The following is a 19,775-nucleotide window of genomic DNA, read 5'->3' on the forward strand; positions in this document are numbered from 1 at the left end:
ATTACAATGTGATGCTATGCTGGGTGGTGGTGGCACACACTTTTAATCCCAGCACTTGGGAGGCAGAGGCAGGCGGACTGCTGTGAGTTCGAGGTCTGCCTGGTCTACAAAGCAAGTCCAGGAAAGCCGAGGCTACATAGAGAAGCTCTGTCTCAAAAAACAATCAAGCAATCAATCAATAAATAAAACCAATATGGTATTATAAATTTTTATCAATAAATTAGACAACTTAAATGAAATAGACAAACTCTTAGAAAGAGAGTATGAAAATTGCAGCCTGGTCTACAAAGCGAGTCCAGGACAGCCAAAGCTAACACAGAGAGACCCTGTCTTGAAAAACCAAAAAAAAAAAGAAAAGAAAAGAAAATTGACTCAAAAAGGAAGAAAAATATAAACAGATTAAGTAAGTAGGAGGGACTTTGTGAGAAGGGAATTTAAGACAGTGCAGACAAGCAAGGGCTCTTTGGTTTTTAGCTTTTGGCCCTTTTCTCCTGGGCTGTCCAGTGAACTAGCAAGGTTTTGGGCTTGGGCTTTTGGCTTTGACTTTTTTTTTTTGGTTTTGAGACAAGGTTTCTCTATGTAGCCCTAGCTAGCCTAGAACACTCTCTGTACACCAGGCTGGCCTGGAACTCACAGAGATCTGCCAAATGCTGGGATTAAAGGCGTGTGCCACCTTGGCTTTTTTGGCTTTTCCTTCAGAACGTGAGATGTAGGGAGGTCAACAGGTGCTTTCTCTGCCTCTCTGAGCTATCAAGTTTCACCCAAACGTCTGGCTCCTGAGTCTTTATTGGTAAAATCGAATGATTGGGATTTTCTTTACTTAAAACAGCAAGAGGGGAATTTTCCTCAATCTACCAAGCTCTAAACACCAAACAGGTGATGCAACCCTGTAAACCCAGAACCTGGGAAGCAAAGGCAAGATTCTAAGTTAGAAACTAATCTACACAGCAAGTTCAAGATCAGCCTGACCTATATAAAGAGACGTTGGTTCAAACAGGCCTGGGGATGCAGTATGGTGGGAGAGCCCCTGACTACACTGGCCCTGTGTTTACTATCTCCAGCACTGCAAAAAGTCCAAATATCACATAGTTAATAATAAAAGATTCAAACCAAGAACCATGGTTCCCCTGTCATTTCTATTTAGCACAGTACTGATGGCCTGAATTAAGAGGCAGAAATCCTGACTATAATAATATGACTGAGGCAGGCATGGTGGCACACACCTTTAATACCAGCAGGAGACTAGTGTGGTCTACTTAAGACTTCCAGGATAACTAGGGTTACATAAACAGGCTCACTCTTTAAAAAAAAAAAAAAAAAAAAAAGTTAAGATTGGTTGGTTGTCTGTTTTTTGAGGTTGGACCTAGCTACATAGTCCAAATTGGCCTTGAGTTCCTAATCCTCTTGCCACAGACTACTAAATCGCACCAAGCCCTCAGGTCAGATTTTCTTCATGTACAGATGATCTGACCTTATCAGTAGAAAATACCAAAGAATCCACAAAAAGCGCCCACTAGGATTTATTAGTAAATTCATTAATGTCACAGAAGTCCTATACACTAGCAATAAGTAACCCAAAAATGAAAGAGAAAACTATTATGTTCATGATAGCATGAAATATTTAATACATTTGTTACAAAAAATGTAGGACCTCCCGGGCATGGTGGCACACACCTTTAATCCCAGCACTCAGGAGGCAGAGGCAGGCAGATCGCTGAGTTCAAGGCCAGCCTGGTCTACAAAGTGAGTCCAGGACAGCCAAGGCTACACAGAGAAACCTGTCTCAAAAAAACAACAACAACAAAAAAGAAATACGGGACGTAACTGGGCCTGGTTGTACACAGCTATAATCCCAGTACTTGGGAAATGGAGAGAAGAGAATCCTGAATTCAGAGTCATTTTCTGATTGAAACTAGCTGGGTGAGGTGGTGCACGCCTTTCTTCCCAGCACTTGGGTGGCAGAGGTAGGCAAATCTCTGCGTTTCAGACCAGCCAGGGCTATATTATGAAGTCCAGGCCAGCCAAGGGCTACATAAAAAGACTTTGGCTAAAATGCATACATACGAACAAAGATTAAAAATAGGCTGAAATATATAAAATCCTGTCTCCAAAAAAAAAAAAAAAAAAAAAAAAAGATCAAATAAACAAGAAAGGAGTTGGGGGAAGGAAGTAGGAGGAAGACAGGAAGGGAGGTTGGAAGGAAGAGAAGAAAGAAATATCCTGAGAGGTAATACTGACTGTCGAGCCAGGCGTGGTGGCGCACGCCTTTAATCCAGCACTCAGGAGGCAGAGGCAGGTGGATCGCTGTAAGTTCGAGGCCAGCCTGGTCTACAAAGTGAGTCCAGGATGGCCAAGGCTACACAGAGAAACCCTGTCTTGAAAAACAAAAACAAAAACAAACAAACAAAAAAATACTGACTGTCAACATGTCAGGATGTATATTACCCAGGAGGCAAGCCTCTGGGTACACCTGTGATGAAATGTCTTGATTAGGTTAACTAAGGCAGGAAGTCCATTTTAAAGATAGGTGGCACCATTCCTTGGGCTTGGGTCACACTCCCCATAAAAAAAGAGAAAGCGAGCTGAACACCAGCAATCACTGCAAGAGAGTACACCTGGACATGCTAAAGGACTGAGCAGGCTTTTATTAAATCCTCCAGGCTGCACACAGACGGGGAAGAGAGTGTAGCCCCAGGGAGGGTGACAGAAGTGAGCTTTATAGGGGACAGGACAGAAGTAAGCTTGAGGTTAGCTGGCCACACCCTGGTTGTCTACAGAAAGAACATTTTCCAAAAAAGGGCATGGGAGCATGACATCTAATACAACCTGGTGCAAATTTTTGAATGCAGAACCATCACTGTCTTGTAAGGAACTCATTGGTGGACTGAGACAAAATGGCATCACCAATGTTCTCAATCATTGTTCTCTGTTTCCTGATTTGGGATGCAACATAAACAGCTGCTTCAAACGCCTGTTGTCACGACTTCCCAGTACCTCGGAACTGTGAGCCACAGTAACCCATTTCTAAGTATTTTATCACAGCAACAGGAAAAGAAAGACACAATCAATAATCACTCTACAACACTGATAAAAGAAACTAAAGAGAACTGAAATAAATGTGTCGCTATCCTATGTTCATGAATTCAAAAGTCCAATATGTTTCCCTTTTTTAAAAACATTTATTTATTTATTATTTATACAATACTCTGCCTGAATGTGTGCCTGCATGCCAGAAGAGGGCACCAGATCTCATTATAGATGGTTGTGAGCTACCATTTGATTGCTGGGAATTGAACTCAGGACCTTTGGAAAAACAGACAGTGCTCTTAACCTGTGAGCCATCTCTCCAGTCCCCAATACTGTGTGTGTGTGTGTGTGTGTGTGTGTGTGTGTGTGTGTGTGTGTGTGAGAGAGAGAGAGAGAGAGAGAGAGAGAGAGAGAGAGAGAGAGATGTACAGGTAACTGTGGAGGCCCAGAGAAGACAGTAGTAAGCTGCTCAGTGTGGGTGCTGGGAAGCAAACTCAGGTCCACTGGAAGGCCAGCAAACCTTTTTAATCACTAGGATTTCTCTCTAATCCTCCTATACTGTTAAAACTGCAGTTTTCCCCAAACTGGCCTAAAAATGGAACTCAATCCCTATCAGAATCTCAAAAGTCTTTATGAAGAACTTAACATATTTTTTTAAATATAAATGACCTAGAACATCAAAACAGCTCTGAAAGCACAGAACATATATACTGTGTTGTACACTACGTTCTGTACTTCCACTTCTCAATTTCTAGACTTACCATAAACCTACGATAAGCAAGAGAATACATACGTGCATACGTACATACATGCATACGTACGTACATACATACATACGTACATACATACATACGTACATACATACATACATACGTACGTACATACATACGTACATACATACATACATACGTACATACATACATACATACATACGTACGTACGTACATGCATACATACATACATACATACGTACATACATACGTACATGCGTACATACGTACATACATACGTACGTACGTACATGCATACATACATACGTACATACATACGTACATACGTACATACATACATACGTACGTACATACATACGTACATACATACGTGCATACGTACATACATACGTACGTACATACATACGTACGTACGTACATGCATACATACATACATACATACGTACATACATACATACATACGTACATACATACATACATACGTACATACATACATACGTACATACATACGTGCATACGTACATACATACGTACATACATACATACGTACATACATACATACATACATACGTACATACGTACATACATACATACGTACATACATACATACGTACATACATACATACGTACGTACGTACATACATACATACGTACATACATACATACGTACATACATACATACGTACATACATACGTGCATACGTACATGCATACGTACATACATACATACGTACATACATACATACATACGTACATACATACGTACGTACATACATACGTACATACGTACATACATACATACGTACATACATGCATACGTACATACATACATACGTACGTACGTACATACATACATACGTACATACATACGTACATACGTACATACATACGTGCATACGTACATGCGTACATACATACATACGTACATACATGCATACGTACATACATACATGCGTACATACGTACATACATACATACATACGTACATACATACATACGTATGTACATATACACATATAGATCGATGGAACAAAATGAAAAGACTAAAAATTAACTCCTATATACTTATAGTCAACTGACTTTTGACAAAAGTACAAATGCCATCTAATGAAAAAAGGATAATTATCTTTTAGACAAACAGCATCTAAAGAGATGAGTTTATACCTCATATAGCATATGCACAAACTAAACTAAAATATAAAAATTTCATAAGACAAAAGAAAAATGTTGAATTAGGCAAAAATTACGTATGATACCAAAAGCACAACCCATAGAAGAAAATACTAAGATGGAGTTCATCATAATTTAAGACTTTGTTCTTCAAAAAGACATCAATTATAAAATGAAAGAGGAAGGTGTGGAGCAATGCTTCAGTGGTTAAGGGCACTTGCTGCTTTTCTGAAGTCCCAGATTCTATTCCCAGAACCCACATGGAGGCTCACAGCTGTCAGTAACGCCAGTCGCAGGGGATCTGATGCCCTCTTCAGGCTCCCATGGGTACTACAAGCACATGGTATACAAACATAGAAGCAGGCAGAACATCCATAATGTCTTCTACTGGCCTCCCTGGGCATTGCGTGCCTTTGATGCACATGCATACAATCAGGCAAAAGATCAATACACGTAAAATAAATCTCAAAAGAAAAAAAAATTTTTTTTAATATATTAAAAGTGAGGCTGGAGATAGCTCAGCAGTTAAGAGGACTTGCTGTTCCTGCAGAGGACTGGGGTTCAGTTCCCAGCACCCATATGGTACGTCACAACCATCTGTAACTCCAATTCCAGATGATATTATGTCCGCTTCTGGCCTCTGTGGTCACCAGCACACACACAATGCACATGCAGGCAAACTCTCAAATACATATAAAATAAATCTTTTTTTAAAAGAAAAAATTTAAAGGGAGATGAGGAGAAGTTTAATAGGTTAAAAAGGAAAAAAGAAAAAACATATATTCATATGTTTGCAAAACATAAGGACCTGAGTTAGGACCACCCCAGAAGCCCAGCATCCACATAAAAGCTGGGCATGGTAATGTAAGCTCATTATCTGGTGCAGGGGAGGCAGGGACGAGAGGATTTCTAGGGCTTGCTAGCTGGCTATTCTAGACAAATTGGTGAGCTCCAGGTTCACGGAGAGATGCTGGCTCAAAAAGTTAAGATGGAGCCGGGCATGGTGGCGCACGCCTTTAATCCCAGCACTCGGGGAGGCAGAGCAGGCAGATAGCTGTGAGTTCGAGGCCAGCCTGGTCTACAAAATGAGTCCAGGACAGCCAAGGCTACACAGAGAAACCCTGTCTTGAAAAACAAAAACAAAAATTAAGATGGAACTCAACTGAGGAGGACATCTAGTATCAGCCCACACATAAAACATACACGCGCACACACGCGCGCGCACACACACACACACACACACACACACACACACACACACATACACACACACAGAGTGAGAGTGAGTGAGTGAGTGAGTGAGTTGTGATAATTCCTTCCATGGGAAGGACCTCTTCATAAGGTCCCAACAAGCCAAAATATGATTCTATTGACGTTCACTACGGGAAACCAATGAGTCTGTTAGGCTTACAGAGTGAAAGGTAAGGGACTATGGACAGCATCCTGATCCACAAGCTGCCACACAGAAGGTCTGGGCGTTGGCTTCCTCTGAGTCACATAGACAGAGGCCCTTCCCTTTGTCTTTCCCAGCCTGCAAACTGTAGCCTCCCCCTGAGACCTGGGCCCCTGAGCAATTAGAGCATAATTGCACACAAATTGCTGGGAGGCATGGCTGGAGACTCAGGTAAAGGCACAACGACCTTCCTCACCCCTACCTTCTGTGCGGAAATGTCAACAGTCTACAGACATGATGCATGGACACTTGCTAGCAAGGCATGATGAAGGAGGTGGCTGTTTTGCTCAGAGGACCACACTCTACAATGCCCCACCCCCTCACACAAACAAAGGAAAGGAAGGGCTAGGGACATAGCACTTGACTAGTACGCAAATGGCCCTGGGCATTTTAATCCCCAACACTGAAAAAAGAAAAAAAGAAAATGAAAAACAGAATAGACTGTGAGAAATTTTTATAAACCATACATCCAATAAAGGTTCCTATGCTTAGAATTTGAACTTTTAGCCAGGCATGGTGGCACACACCTGAAATCCTAGCCCTCGGGAGGCAGGGGCAGGTGGATCTCTGTGCCATCTCTGGTCTACAAGGCAAATCCAGGATAGCCAAGGTTACACAGAGAAACCCTGTCTGGGGGAGGGGGCGGGGGTAAGAATTTGAACTCATTAATCAATAATTTTTTTAAAACTACATAAAAACCATATTAAGAATGGACAAAGGGCCGGGCGTGGTGGCGCACACCTTTAATCCCAGCACTCAGAAGGCAGAGGCAGGCAGATCGCTCTGAGTTTGAGGCCAGCCTGGTCTACAAAGTGAGTCCAGGATGGCCAAGGCTACACAGAGAAACCCTGTCTCGAAAAACCAAAACAAACAAACAAACAAAAAAAAAAGAATGGACAAAGGAGAAACTGGACCACAAATGCTAGCTTGTTTAACCATTTTCCCCAATTTTATTTGGGCCCCTACAGAAGTATTATTCATCCCAAATCAGCCAGAAGAAACCGTAAGAGAACAACACCATATTTCCCTTAAGGGGGGTTGGGTAGGGTTTTGGTTGCTTTCTTGAGCTATAGATGTTTATTTTCATTGGGAGTTGGTTCTAAGTTACTACTGGTCTTATTCAGAGAATAAATAAGGTTGGACTCAGTGATGTCTCTCTTTTCCTTTATCTTCCTTTCTTAGGGGTTGAAAAGAAAGAAGGGGGAATATAGAAATATATAGGGATAATAGGGCAAAAAGTAGATTATTAAATCTACTCCTCAACTTTATACCTTAATTGTTACTCACAAGGTTATTTTTAATTCACTGGTATAGAACTTTGTATATTGATGCAAAATAAGTTTAATATTGATACACTGGCATAGAATTCAAATTTAAGGTTTTTCTTCCTAAGCCAAGTGTGATGGCGCACGCCTTTGATTCCAGCACTTGGGAGGCAGAGGCAGGCGGATCACTGTGAGTTCAAAGGCAGCCTGGTCTACAAAGTGAGTTCAGGACAGCCAAGGCTAACAGAGAGAGACCCTGGCTCCAAAAAGCCAAAAAATAAAATAAATAAATAAAAGATTATTCTTCATACACATTATATATATTTCTACTCTAATATGAAGTATTGTATTGCACCCATACAACTCAATTATAATACAAGGTTTACTTCCAATGCTTTGAAAGTGCTACTGCAGGCTGCTTAGGATAATTAAGTAACACAAGTTCATTGTTAGTTGATCAAATCATGGTTATGTCAATTACTAGTCTATTTTTAATCACAAGAATATAATCCTAGGTTTAACAGATAGATATGATTCTATAGATAGATAAGGTAAAATAGATAAGGTCTTCAAAAACCTCAGAGACCTACAGAATATGGTATTTAAAGTTGTTTTTATTATTTTAAAAGATTCACCAACAATGAGACAGGTTAACGCCTAGCAACACCCAGCCTACCTCAAAGAAGATGATGAGCATCAATGAACCTCCTTATGGAGATGGCTTAAAATGTGGCAAACCAGACACTGGGCAAAATGTCCTCATTTCTGCCACAGACAGAATTATGCCTAAAAATCAGCAAGCTTGGATGCAGGCAGAGTCAACAGCCAAACTCTGCCAAGCCAGCGTAATCAAGTCCTCAATAGTTCCTGCCTCACAAATATGTCTGTCAGATATATTGGGCCAGGAGGCGGTAGATGATGCTCCAATGTTATGGAGAGTTTTGGGTGACTGTTCAGGCAGCAAACTGTCTCTGTCATTTTCTCATTTTGGAAGCTGCTAACCTGCACCACTTCCTGTCTACTCAGATAATTAATTTTATTCCTTCTCAAATCTCTGATGGGCTTGAAGACTAGATAGCTTAGTTTTACAATTAAGCTTAGTTGTTTAGGGGTTAAGATGTATCTAGGTCTAGATAGATGTTTTCAGTTGATACAGATGAAATATGATAGATATTGACTTACATTCAGAATTTTAGATGCACCAAGACGGGAAAGATGTTTCCTCAAGGTTGCCAAATACAAATAGCCAAAGCACTATGAATGTAACATTTATATAATTCCTGATTGTTTCATGGTTCTTTTTGCTATAGGTAATTTATTATATATATATATATATGTATATATATATATATGCAATAATATAAATGTGTATGTAAAAAAAGAATGGATAAAGATCTGGGCGTGGTGGTGCATGCCTTTAATCCCAGCACTCAGGAGGAGGCAGAGGCAAGTGGATTGCTGTGAGTTCGAGGCCAGGCTTGTTTACAAAGTGAGTTCAGGACAGCCAGGGCTACACAGAGAAACCCTGCCTCTGAAGTGGGGGGGGAAATGGACAAAGAATTTGAACACCTACTTCAGCAAAGAAGAAACAGGAACCGCTAGGAATGACAAGAGGAGGTCTATAGCAGCACCCGTCACCATGGAAACCCTGATGTCCCAAAGCGGCTGCTTCACACACAGCACAATACAGGACTCCAATAAAAAATGCTAGAGCAGGTAGTGAAAAACTATCAGTTATGGGAATGTAAAACAGTATTTTGAGTAATAGTTTGCCAATTCTTATAATAAAACATTTATTTATAATACTCTCAAAAATTTCACTTCAGAGTATCTGCTCAAGAGAAGTGAAAATGTCTATAGACTTTTTTTTCAAGTTGAAAAAAAATCTTTATTGTATAGAAATACATATATATATAAAAACCCTCCCAAAGATGCTATTCTCTCAGTTTCCACCTTCCTCCTCCTCTTCAATGCCTCCGATATAAAGTACATTATTACACCTTGTCAGAACTTCACCCAGATGTCCAGACAACGCCCCATCTATGTATTCTTCTATATTCACAAGCTGCATGTTCATGTAGCCGTCCACAGAGACCAGGTAGCCCTTGGACTCCATTCCCCACTTAAGTTTTACCATCACTGGCTTTCCTGTCAGTCCACTGAGAAAAGGCTTGGGACTGAGGGGTAAACTCATCGCAAACACCCACCAGCGCTGCACTCCAGTAACCGCCGACCCGCTGCTGCCGGCTCCTTGTGACTGGAGCAGCTGCCTCTAACTGGAACGGCCCATCAATAGGAGAAAATCTGTCTATAGACTCTTATATGCCATTATCAGAATAGTCCTCTACCTGGAAATAATTACAAGTGATAAATAAACAAACAAAATACAGTATATTCACATAGTAGAATATTATTTATCCATAAAAAAATGAAGTACTGATATATACTACAACTCAGATGAACCTCAAAGTAATCTAAGTGAAAGAGACCAGTACAAAGGTCACATATATGAGTCTATTTATAGGAACTGCTAGAAAAAGGCAAAGTTATGGAGATGGTAATCAGAACAGCGGTCACCTAGGTGCTGAAGTAGGAGTGAGAATCTAAATTAAACTACCTTTTATTCTTTGTGTGTGTGTGTGTGTGTGTGTGTGTGAGAGAGAGAGAGAGAGAGAGAGAGAGAGAGAGAGAGAGAGAGAGAGAGAGAGAGAGAATGTGGTGCATGTGTGCCAAGGAACATGCATGGAGGTCAGAGGTCAACTTTTGGGAATTGGCTCTCACCTTCCACATATTCAAGCTAGCTAGTCCAGGAGTTCTAGCCAAATTTCCTGTCTTCACCTCCCGTCACTTTAGGAGGGCAGAGTTAACAGATGCACACTACAGATTCTGGCTTTCTACACAGATTCCAGGGATCTCAGGTATCAGGTAGTTAGCCTTGTAGGGCAAACATTTCCACTGAGCCCTCCTCCCAAATTGCTTCCCTGGCCCAACACATCATTTTCAGTTCATTAAAATAATCCAAAGCGGGACTGTGGTGATACTGGTAAAACTGAGACGTTATCAAAATTCACTCAATTGTATACTTAAAACAGGTGAATGCGTGGCTAATCAAGCCCATCCACTGACACTTCCTTTACGTCCTGTGAGCGACTCACCCCCACTGAGCAGTGGGCCTTTCTCCCCGTTCACACCCTGCGGCTCGCCAAGGAGTGTTGCTGTGTGCAGAGGGAGTGCTCAGACTTGGGGCTTCCGCCATAACACAGCAGTGTTAGGATGAACTGACCATTTCTTACTTTAAAGTGATGTGACTAGCAGGTCCAGATCCCAAAAGGAAGAGACTGAAGGGCCAGCCTGGTCTACATAGTGAGTTCCAGCCCTGGCAAAGCTATACGGTGAGACTGTCTCAAAGAAATCAAAACTCGCAAACAAAATTGTGTCAATCTGTGCTTCCAAGGGAGTCATGGGAAGCTGCAGGGAGGAGGATGAGACACTTTTACACACTCCTCTGGCATCCCCTACCAATCTGGGCGGAAAAACGCCTGCTATCCACAGAAGTCCAGCGGTCCCCACACCCACAGCCCCAAGGCCTCTTGTCTGGCCTCCAACCCCAGCCTGAAGCGCTCTTTCTGACAGAACGCCCATTTTCCCAGCCCTACCTCTTCAGTCGTGTTGTTCGGCTAGCCTCATCACCTCCTCACACAAAAGTAGTTCTGGAGTAGCGAGACCCCTGAACGTAGAACGAAAGAGCTGCTGCAGGTACCTACTCTCACAACTTTTTTTTCTTTTAGCGCAACAAGCCACGGGATTCACACTGACGCGGCGCCGCGGGAAAGACCTCGAACCACTAGCACCACTCTGCATCCCTGGCTTGTAAGGTCTGGGACCACGTGCCCCTCGAGCCAGGCCCCGCCCGCCTCCGGGTCCCGCCCACCTCCAGGCCCCGCCCACGGCGCTCAGCAGTTTGCCCGGCAACTGGCGGGAACACAGAAGGCGTGTCCCGGAAAGCGCTGAGCGCATGCGCCTGGAGAAGCTGGGGGCCTGGTGAGGGGTCGTACCCTGGGCCCGGGAGGCGGAAGTGTAAGGGGCTGGGGTCCTGCCTTCTAGTCCCCGGCTTGGAGTGCGCGATGCGGGTGAGGCGGGAGTTGGGGTCTCTGGGGAAGCTCCCGCCAGGATCCGGGCCTGGGTGTGGCTGACGTGCCGGCGTCTGTGTGTGTATGTCCAGGAAGACATGGAGTACTGTCTGGCGGCCGCGGCGCTGAACGGGGTGGACCGGCGCTCGCTGCAGCGTTCGGCTCGGCTGGGGCGGGAAGTGCTGGAGCGTGCCAAGAGGAGGGCAGTGGACTGGCAGTCTCCAGAGCGATCCAGAGGCAGCCTGGGGGTCCTTTACCCCCAGGGTCCCTACCAGGAACGATGGTGTGCCCCCGATCCCCAGCGCCTCCTAGGGGAGGTGAGGACGGGAGGTGGGGGAGTCTGTATTCATTCTCGGCCTCCACTGGGTGGGAAGGAACCTCCCGAGGCCAAAAGATGCAACGTATCCAGGCAAAGTGTGGAAAAGTCCTTTGGAAACTGCTTTGACACCTTTTTTAAACACAGGGTTCCATGTAGCCCAGTCTAGCCTTGAACTTCTGTGATTGCCTCAAGTACTAGTATTAACAGGGCTTGTGCGCCAGCATGGTGTAACCAATTCTCTTTGAGTAACAAAAGAATAGTGTTCTGTTTACTTTTAAAATATAATTCTTGCCGGGCGTGGTGGCGCACGCCTTTAATCCCAGCACTGGCGAGGCAAAGGCAGGTTGATCGCAATGAGTTCGAGGCCAACCTGGTCTACAAAGTGAGTCCAGGACAGCCAAGGCTACACAGAGAAACCCTGTCTTGAAGAACCAAAAATATATAATATAATATAATATAATTTCTTGCGGGACGTGGTGGTACACACCATAAATCTCAGCACCCAGGAGGCAGAAGCAGACCGATCTCTGAGTTCGAGGTTAGCCTGGTCTACATAGCAAGTCTCAGGCCAGCTAGGGTTACTTAGTGAGACACCGTCTAAAGTAAATAAATACGATTCTTAGTGGTGCCGTAACTTGGGAGATAGGGGCTGAGGATCAGGTAAAAGTACCAGCTTCATGTACATGAGACCTTGTCTCAAAAACCCCAAACAACAATAACAGTTCTTTTCTGCTACGTTAAGTGAAGCCAGCCAACAAAGTATGTTAGTTCCTGGATAAACTGCATGTCTAGTTTACTGAGTTAAGAATTCTTCCTCAGCTCGAGTCATCTTACCAATTCCAGCTTGCAGAAGCTTTCCTGAAAGTGAAAAGGGCTAGTTCTCAAATGATGGCCTTCTCCAGTAGGGAAGGCAGCTTTCACCTATGCCTTGCCGTTTACTCAAATAGAGAGAAGAAAAGCGCCCAACCCTTACTGCTTCCTTCAGAACAATGGCTGAATTCATGGACTATGCTTCAAGTCAGTGTGGGGTAAGTTGCTGTGCCCCATCTGTGCTTGGGAAAACCCAGCATTCCTCTGTCCCCCCACCTACAGGCCTTCATGAGCGGGTTGCAATCCATTAATAAAGTCAGGTGGTAAATACAAGTTAGGATCACCCCACAAGTATTTATTTCTAAATCTAGTTGTTGAGGAGACAGAAGCCTGAAAGAGGCTTCGTCCACGTTGAGTTTTCAGTTGTTTTGCTTATTTGCTGAAATCCACAGTTAAGTCTGACTTGAGGATGTTTCCTTTTCCCTTTCAAATGAAGTTAGAATCTTCAGGGTCATGCCTGAGTTATTTGGTCTTTTTGGTTTTTTTGAGATGGGGTTTCTGTGTAGCCTTGGCTGTCCTGAAACTCACTAGGTAGACCAAGCTGGCCTTGAACTCAAAGCCTGCCTCTGCCGCCCTGGGATTAAAGGCATGAGCCACCACCACCCAGATGTTAGTATGTTGGGTCTTGGCCTTCAAGGTTTGTTTCTAGTTCGTAGTGAATATACCAATGGTTTCATAAACAGTTGGTGACAGAGATGACCACGTGAAACAGGTACAGGTGTGTGCTTTGTGTTTGTGTTTTTGTTTTTTCCAGACAGGGTTCTCTCTGTAGCCCTGACTCTCCTGGACTCACTTTGTAGACCAAGCTGGCCTCAAACTCACCGCGATCTGCCTGCCTCTGCCTCCCTGAGTGCTGGGATTACAGGTGTGTGCCACTGAGCCCTGCTAGCTGTACTGGTTTTTAATGGCAGGAACTCCTTCCCAAGAATCAAACCATGTTCTATGAGTTTCAGCTAGCCTGTTAGTCACTCTTAAGCCTTACCCAGGGCATGTGACCCCAGCAGTGAGAAGTTGAGAACGCGCTTCTGGCCGTGACATCCCTCCGTTGTGTTCTTCAGCTTCCCGGGGTAAAGTTCAGATTTCTAGAGTCCCAGACTTCTTTGGTTTCCACTGAGAGATCAATAGTAAATTCTCATAACACCATGCAGGATTCGTTCACTGAAATGAATAAACAGATTTTAAGTTCTGTTGAGGTTGAGAGAATGTTAAAAGCAGACCAGCCAACCCTGAAGAAAAGAAAGCCCAGGCTCTGTGCCCTTGAAGATCACACCAGGCTTTACATGTGAGTGGCCTGGCTTTAACTGTAATGGTGTGTGACTGAGATGGAAAAATAACTGTTTTCGCTGCTTTCAGGCTTTGGATGTTAAGATCCTCCGAACTGCCAGTCTTTCTGTTTTGTTGGAGATAAGCTCTGGAGTAGCCCAGGCTGGCCTCAGATTTGCCACTTACATAAATCCAGCCTTGAACATTTGACCTCTCTGTTTCCACTTTCCCAGTGTACGGATCGTAGGCATCCACTGCCGTGCCCACCTTCTGTCTTTAGCTTCCCAGAGTAGGACTTCAACCAACGCAATGTTAGTATTTGTCCTAAGGTGGTGATAGAGCAATCTGTAACGTCAGCTCAACCACAAAACGGTTAACTTAGACACTTTGTTCGTGGTTCGTGGTTAGTCTTTGAGCCTTAGCAAACTGCTCTTCTTCACGTAAGTCCTCAGCTATGTCGCACTTCAATCCTGTTGCAGGTGGCGCCTCAGAAATTCTTGGCCTTTTGAAGATTTAGAAAACTGTTCCGGGTTTGACTCCACAATTTCAAAACAGACCTTAAAATATCATAGGCCTGGGTGCTGAGTTCTCTCCCCCTGCGTCTTTGACACTGCCCCTGCAGTATGTTCCAAACAAGCCTTTATTACTCATAGTCAAGGGCAAATCTAAGGTTAACTTGGAAGAGGAAGAAGAAAAATGTAGCTTTGCTGATCTTTTGAGCTATTCCTAAACTAGAGTTCTCTCGCCTTCCACTCCCCTGTGGAAAATCCTGGGGTAAAAGGCCACATGGCTTTAGGTTTATGTTTTGTAGGCTTCTGTGTTTCTTCAGTTTAAGAAAATGATTTCTTTCTCCCCTCATTCTTGTCTGAGCCTCTGCAAAGTAAACAAAGATGGAATGAAAGGGTGGGTGTGGACTGGATATTGAAACAAGGAGGTAAAACCTTTACCCAGGCAGAGAATGGATCCCTGTTACCTATATTAAGTTGGCCAGAGTTCTTGCCCTACAGAGGCAGCAGGTGGCAGCAAAGCCATTCCCTTGTCGTAGCCGGCTCAGGCTTTGGCCTGTGGGAAGGACAGGTAATCTACGTTTTTTTCTCCTGCTTCCTTTCTTAACCTTACTGTGCACAAGTATCAGAGAGTCTGGAAACTTATCCAGGGTATTTCAATGTTCTATCATATTACTTCTCTAGAAATACTACTCATCTATGGCAGAGGAAGGAGGGGCGACCCATGTCTACCGTTACCACAGAAGGAAGCCTCCAGACTTACACGCGTACTCAGACTCAGGGGACGAGCAAGAACAAGTACGTCTCTGTCGTTCTGCAGGTGCCTGCAGCCTCTCAAGGTTGAGACGCTGATTTGGAAGTCCCTGTGGGGTTTTCTGTCATCAGATGCTTGTATGACTCAGCATTACAGTGCTCAGTAGACATGTGTCACTTCACAGCCTCAGGACTTCCAGAAATAGGAGTTTGTCTAAAGCATAAGATTATTTTATGACATAAGATATATCTAGGATCTTCTGTTGATCCTACAATCCTGGGCTGTGGAGGTTTTGGCCAGGCTTAAGAATCACATATTCTTGTGTATAGCTAGGAATACAAAAGAGAAGTGTTCTTTTAAAGGTTTTATTTTTAAGCCAGGTGTGGTGGTGCACGCCCTTATGGGACTTAAATGCAAGTTTCCATATTCCAAAGCCCATGTAAGGAAAACACATGACTAAAACTAGCTCTAAATGTACAGAACAGATGGCTAATAACAGATGATAAATGAGAAAAGGCATAGGAAAAAATCTTAATAAGATAAAAGAAAATGTCTTTGCTTTCTCAAGGCCAAAGCTTAGGTCCTAATCAAAATTCGTCTTGACAGAGAAATTGCAGAGGAGAGACATCTGTTGGTCCAGGAAGCATCTCTCAAGAGGCATCCTGGCCTGTGAGTACAGAGCTGCAGTGTGCTGGGCCTCAGCACCTTTCTATAAGCCTGCTGACCCGCTCCGTAGTGGGCTCTATTTGTATGGGCTCTACAGCATCTTCAAATTGGGAGGGTTACACTTGAGGTCCACATGATTTCCGTTTGGTGTGGAGTGCTGCTTTCTTGGTGTCCTTTCCTTCACTGGAGGTTTGGGGGATGCTCATATGTGCCTCAGCTCATAGCTGTGGTTGGAAGGAATGTCAAGTATTCACAGCTCACTTCCTGGGCTCAGCTGGGCTGCCATTGGCTCCTGCTAGAATTCCACCATCTGTTGAAGCAGCAGGCGGGCCTGACCTTTTGCTTGTAAAATGCAGCCATTGCTGAAATTCCAGAATGTGTTCATGTGGTGACACCAGGTTCCAAAACATCTGAAATGTTTCTGTGGGGAAAAAAAAAAATAGAAATAGATACGAGCTTTTCACTTTCAGGACCAAGGAGTAAGTAGTCTATGATCCTGGAGAGTTTGTTTGGGACTTGGAAGAGCTGGAATTTTGAGGAAAGGAACTTGGACACATGGATGCAATAAATCCCTTTTTTGTTTGTATACAGTTTGTTATTAGCCAGGATTCAGATTATTCTAGAGCTGTTAGCAGCTAAAAAATTCTGCTCTGGTACAAATGCAAGCTGTCAGGCCTGAGCGTCTCCATTGGGTGCTGCTCTTGGTAATTCTGCTTGGCCTGTTGTTCCAGTGTGAGACATGGATTTTTTTTTTTTTTTAAATGTGTGAGTGCTTGCATGTATGTGTACCTCATGTATGCCTGGTACTCTCAGAAACCAGAAGAGGGTGTCAGGTTCCCTAGAACTGGACTTACAGGGTTTTGTAAGCCACCATCCTCTACAAGAGCAACAAATATGTGCTCTTAACTGCTGAACCATCTTTCCAGCCTTTCACACACATGCATACTTATCTCACTGCTGCCATGTATGAGGCGAATGGAGCATATCCTCGCCTGTGACTCTGAGGCCCCTGGATATTTACACAGTTGACCTCTCACAAACAGTCCTGTCGTGGCTTCCTTCCTCACATCCGTTTAAATGGTGTTAGACCTTCGAAGTGGTAAAAAGAAAGATAACATAAAGTAGATTTTGAAACTGTTGACCTCAAATATGTCTGAAAGGCAAAGTGAGGTGAAAGCATAAATATTTTCATTTATTTCTGCTATAGAATTTGCTGGCCAGTAGTATCCTTAGGCTCCAATGTACAGTGTAATAGCTGCCTTTGGTTCCTTCCAAGCGTTGAGCAGACGTGAAGTAGCAACCCAGATACATTTTTTTTCTCTTTGAGACAAGATCACTCTATGTAGCCCTGGCTGGCCTGAAACTTACTTGGTAGACCAGGCTGGCCTTAAACTCACAGAGATCTGCCTACCTCTTCCTCCTGAGTGCTGTGATTAAAGGTGTGTGCCACCACGCACAGCTCAACCCAGATGCACTTTGCTCTTCTTACCTGCTCTCTCCTGGCTTGTGACTTTGCCTTTTGCCATGTGAACAAAAGCCCACCCCCTGCCAGTGCACCTGCCCCGAGCCACATCCCAACCAGGTATGAAGTCTAGCCTTGGAGGATAGTTTGGACTAGTTCAGCTCTGAACACCGTCCCATCAGCTCCAGCCCATCTTCCAAGTAAGTGCTTCAGCGACCGAGGTCATCCATCCGGGTTATTAGCTTTGGGAGAGAAACCATGTCTCATCTTCTGAAGGAGTCTAGCCAAACAGTCTCGTTACTCCCTCCAACCTTGCCAGTCTCTACGCACAGGAGCCATTTTCTACTTTCCCTCCATGTGCCTTCTACTTCACCTAGTGGGCACTGCTGCTGCTGCTGCTGCTCCTGCTCCTCCTCTTCTTCCTCCTCCTCCCCCTTTTTTCTTTCTTGGACTTGTGACGTCAGGGTCTTTCTCTTTCTATGTAACCCTGGCTGTCCTGGAACTCTCTATGTAAACCAGGCTGGCCTCAAAGTCACAGAGGTCTGCCTACCTCGGCCTCCACAGTGCTGGGATTAAAGATGTGAGCAACCGTAACTGGGGGATGTTCTTATAATTCAGCATGCTCCTATAGCACTTTGTCATTTACAAAGTTTTCACACGCTTGCTTGTGACGTAGGTATTCTCACAGATTTAGAAACAAGGCAATGAGCATAAAGGCTTCGAGTCATCAAAACAGCAGTGCTATCTTATGACCAAGCTGAGTCTTGAGAACAGGACCCCACAGCTGCACATTTGCCCCACCTCTGGCTCACAAAGGCAGCCTGGTGGAGATGATGAATTGGCTCTGAGATCAGTCTTTAAACCACCTTACCTCTCTTCCTTCCAGGCTGAGAACATCTCTAAGGACCTCTACATAGAAGTGTATCCAGGGACCTATTCTGTCACCGTGGGCTCAAACGCCTTAACCAAGAAGACTCACGTGGTTGCAGTTGACCCAGGGCAAAGTGTGGACTTGGTCTTCCCCATGTGATGTTGACCGTTTTTTAAGTAGCAAGAATAAAACCACCTTATAATGTCTTAATAATGATACATTGATCCTGATTTTAATGAACTAGAGTCTATCTCTTTCAAGATCCTTTTAACTTGAAATTGTAGAAGTTCCCATCCTTGTGTGCCTGAAAACGATAATGTAACAGTGCTGCCTGAACAGCTTCTATTACTGGCTTTCCAAATAAGTATTAATTGTGATAATAAAGGGAGAGATTTGGAAATAAGAAGAATTCATTTTATTGGTATTAAAAAGAAAAACAAACAAACAGTGTTCCCCATGTGCAGCAGTAGGTGTTATGAGAAGACAGTAGAGATGGGATGCGTTTGCCCAAAGCAGTGGGCACACCTTGTCCCTTCTGTGAATAGCTGTCAGGCGGCTCACCAGGCCCCTGGCAGGGAGCTCAGCGCAGGACTACAGTCTCCTGTACCCCTCATGATAGGTGCCTGTGAATGCTGCTCACATGCAGGAGGTCTCAGGGAAGCAGTTGCCGTTAGCCACTCTTGCTGCCCCTGCTCAGCCTCCTCCTGTTGGAAGCTTTGCCAGCCGCTCCTTCAGGTGTTCACTTCATTATCCTTTAACTTCTTGTAAGAGAAAAACCTTAAATCCTACGTGTACTGTAACTTTAAAGATTTTTTTTTTAAGATGAGACAAGTTCACACTGTAGTAGCAGACCAGCCTAGTATACGCTGTGTCACCTAGGCTGACTCCAGACTTCAAACAATCCTCCTGCCTCAGCTTCCCGAATCTTGGGATGGACAGGTATAAGTCACAATGCCTAGTTTGCTTTTTAAGACTGTTTTTTATGTGTGTAAGTATTTTTCTTGAGTGTATGTATGCCTGGTACCCATGAAGGCCAGAAGATGGTTGTGAGTGCTGGCACCAAACCTGGGTCCTCTGCAAGAACAGCGAATGCTCTTAACCAATGAGTCATCTACAGCCACTGCCCCCCCCCCCCCCCCGTTTTTTTCTTTTTTTCTTTTTTTTTTTTTTTTTTTTTTTTTTTTTTGGTTTTCTGAGGCAGGGTGTCTCTTGTAGCCTTGGCTGTCCTGGACTAACTAGCTTTGTAGACCAGGCTGGCCTTGAACTCACAGAGATCCGCCTGCCTCTA

General features: G+C 43.9%; 3 protein-coding genes across 3 annotated transcripts in view; 1 reads left to right on the top strand and 2 right to left on the bottom strand.

Moving 5' to 3' along the window:
* Positions 1–11,495, bottom strand: part of Dennd2b (DENN domain containing 2B) — a 196,961-nt gene extending 185,466 nt beyond the window's left edge. The window contains exon 1 of the mRNA XM_051149202.1: positions 11,303–11,495. The gene's annotated coding sequence lies outside the window, so the exon portion shown is untranslated. The remainder of the gene's footprint in view (positions 1–11,302) is intronic.
* On the bottom strand, positions 9,589–9,840 carry LOC127192031 (small nuclear ribonucleoprotein F-like). The gene has a single exon (XM_051149375.1). The coding sequence runs from the start codon at positions 9,838–9,840 to the stop codon at positions 9,589–9,591; it is 252 nt and encodes an 83-aa protein (XP_051005332.1).
* An 84-nt stretch (positions 11,496–11,579) lies between the features above and the next one.
* On the top strand, positions 11,580–18,667 carry Akip1 (A-kinase interacting protein 1). Its single transcript, XM_051149206.1, has 6 exons — positions 11,580–11,687; positions 11,869–12,093; positions 13,043–13,123; positions 15,419–15,532; positions 16,095–16,157; positions 18,503–18,667. Exons 2-6 carry the CDS (start codon positions 11,875–11,877, stop codon positions 18,644–18,646), a joined length of 621 nt encoding a protein of 206 aa, XP_051005163.1. The 5' UTR covers positions 11,580–11,687; positions 11,869–11,874; the 3' UTR covers positions 18,647–18,667.
* The last annotated feature ends 1,108 nt before the right edge of the window (positions 18,668–19,775 follow it).

The sequence above is a fragment of the Acomys russatus genome, chromosome 7, assembly GCF_903995435.1.
Source record: "Acomys russatus chromosome 7, mAcoRus1.1, whole genome shotgun sequence".
NCBI lineage: Eukaryota > Metazoa > Chordata > Mammalia > Rodentia > Muridae > Acomys > Acomys russatus.

What these genes read in the sequence shown, in the direction of transcription:
- LOC127192031 (XM_051149375.1), bottom strand. Translation starts at nt 9,840, where the DNA reads ATGAGTTTACCCCTCAGTCCCAAGCCTTTTCTCAGTGGACTGACAGGA.
- Akip1 (XM_051149206.1), top strand. Translation starts at nt 11,875, where the DNA reads ATGGAGTACTGTCTGGCGGCCGCGGCGCTGAACGGGGTGGACCGGCGC. An exon ending in ATGCTTCAAGTCAGTGTGGG is followed by an intron (nt 13,124 to 15,418) that starts GTAAGTTGCTGT and finishes TTACTTCTCTAG; the next exon opens with AAATACTACTCATCTATGGC. An exon ending in CAGGGGACGAGCAAGAACAA is followed by an intron (nt 15,533 to 16,094) that starts GTACGTCTCTGT and finishes TCGTCTTGACAG; the next exon opens with AGAAATTGCAGAGGAGAGAC.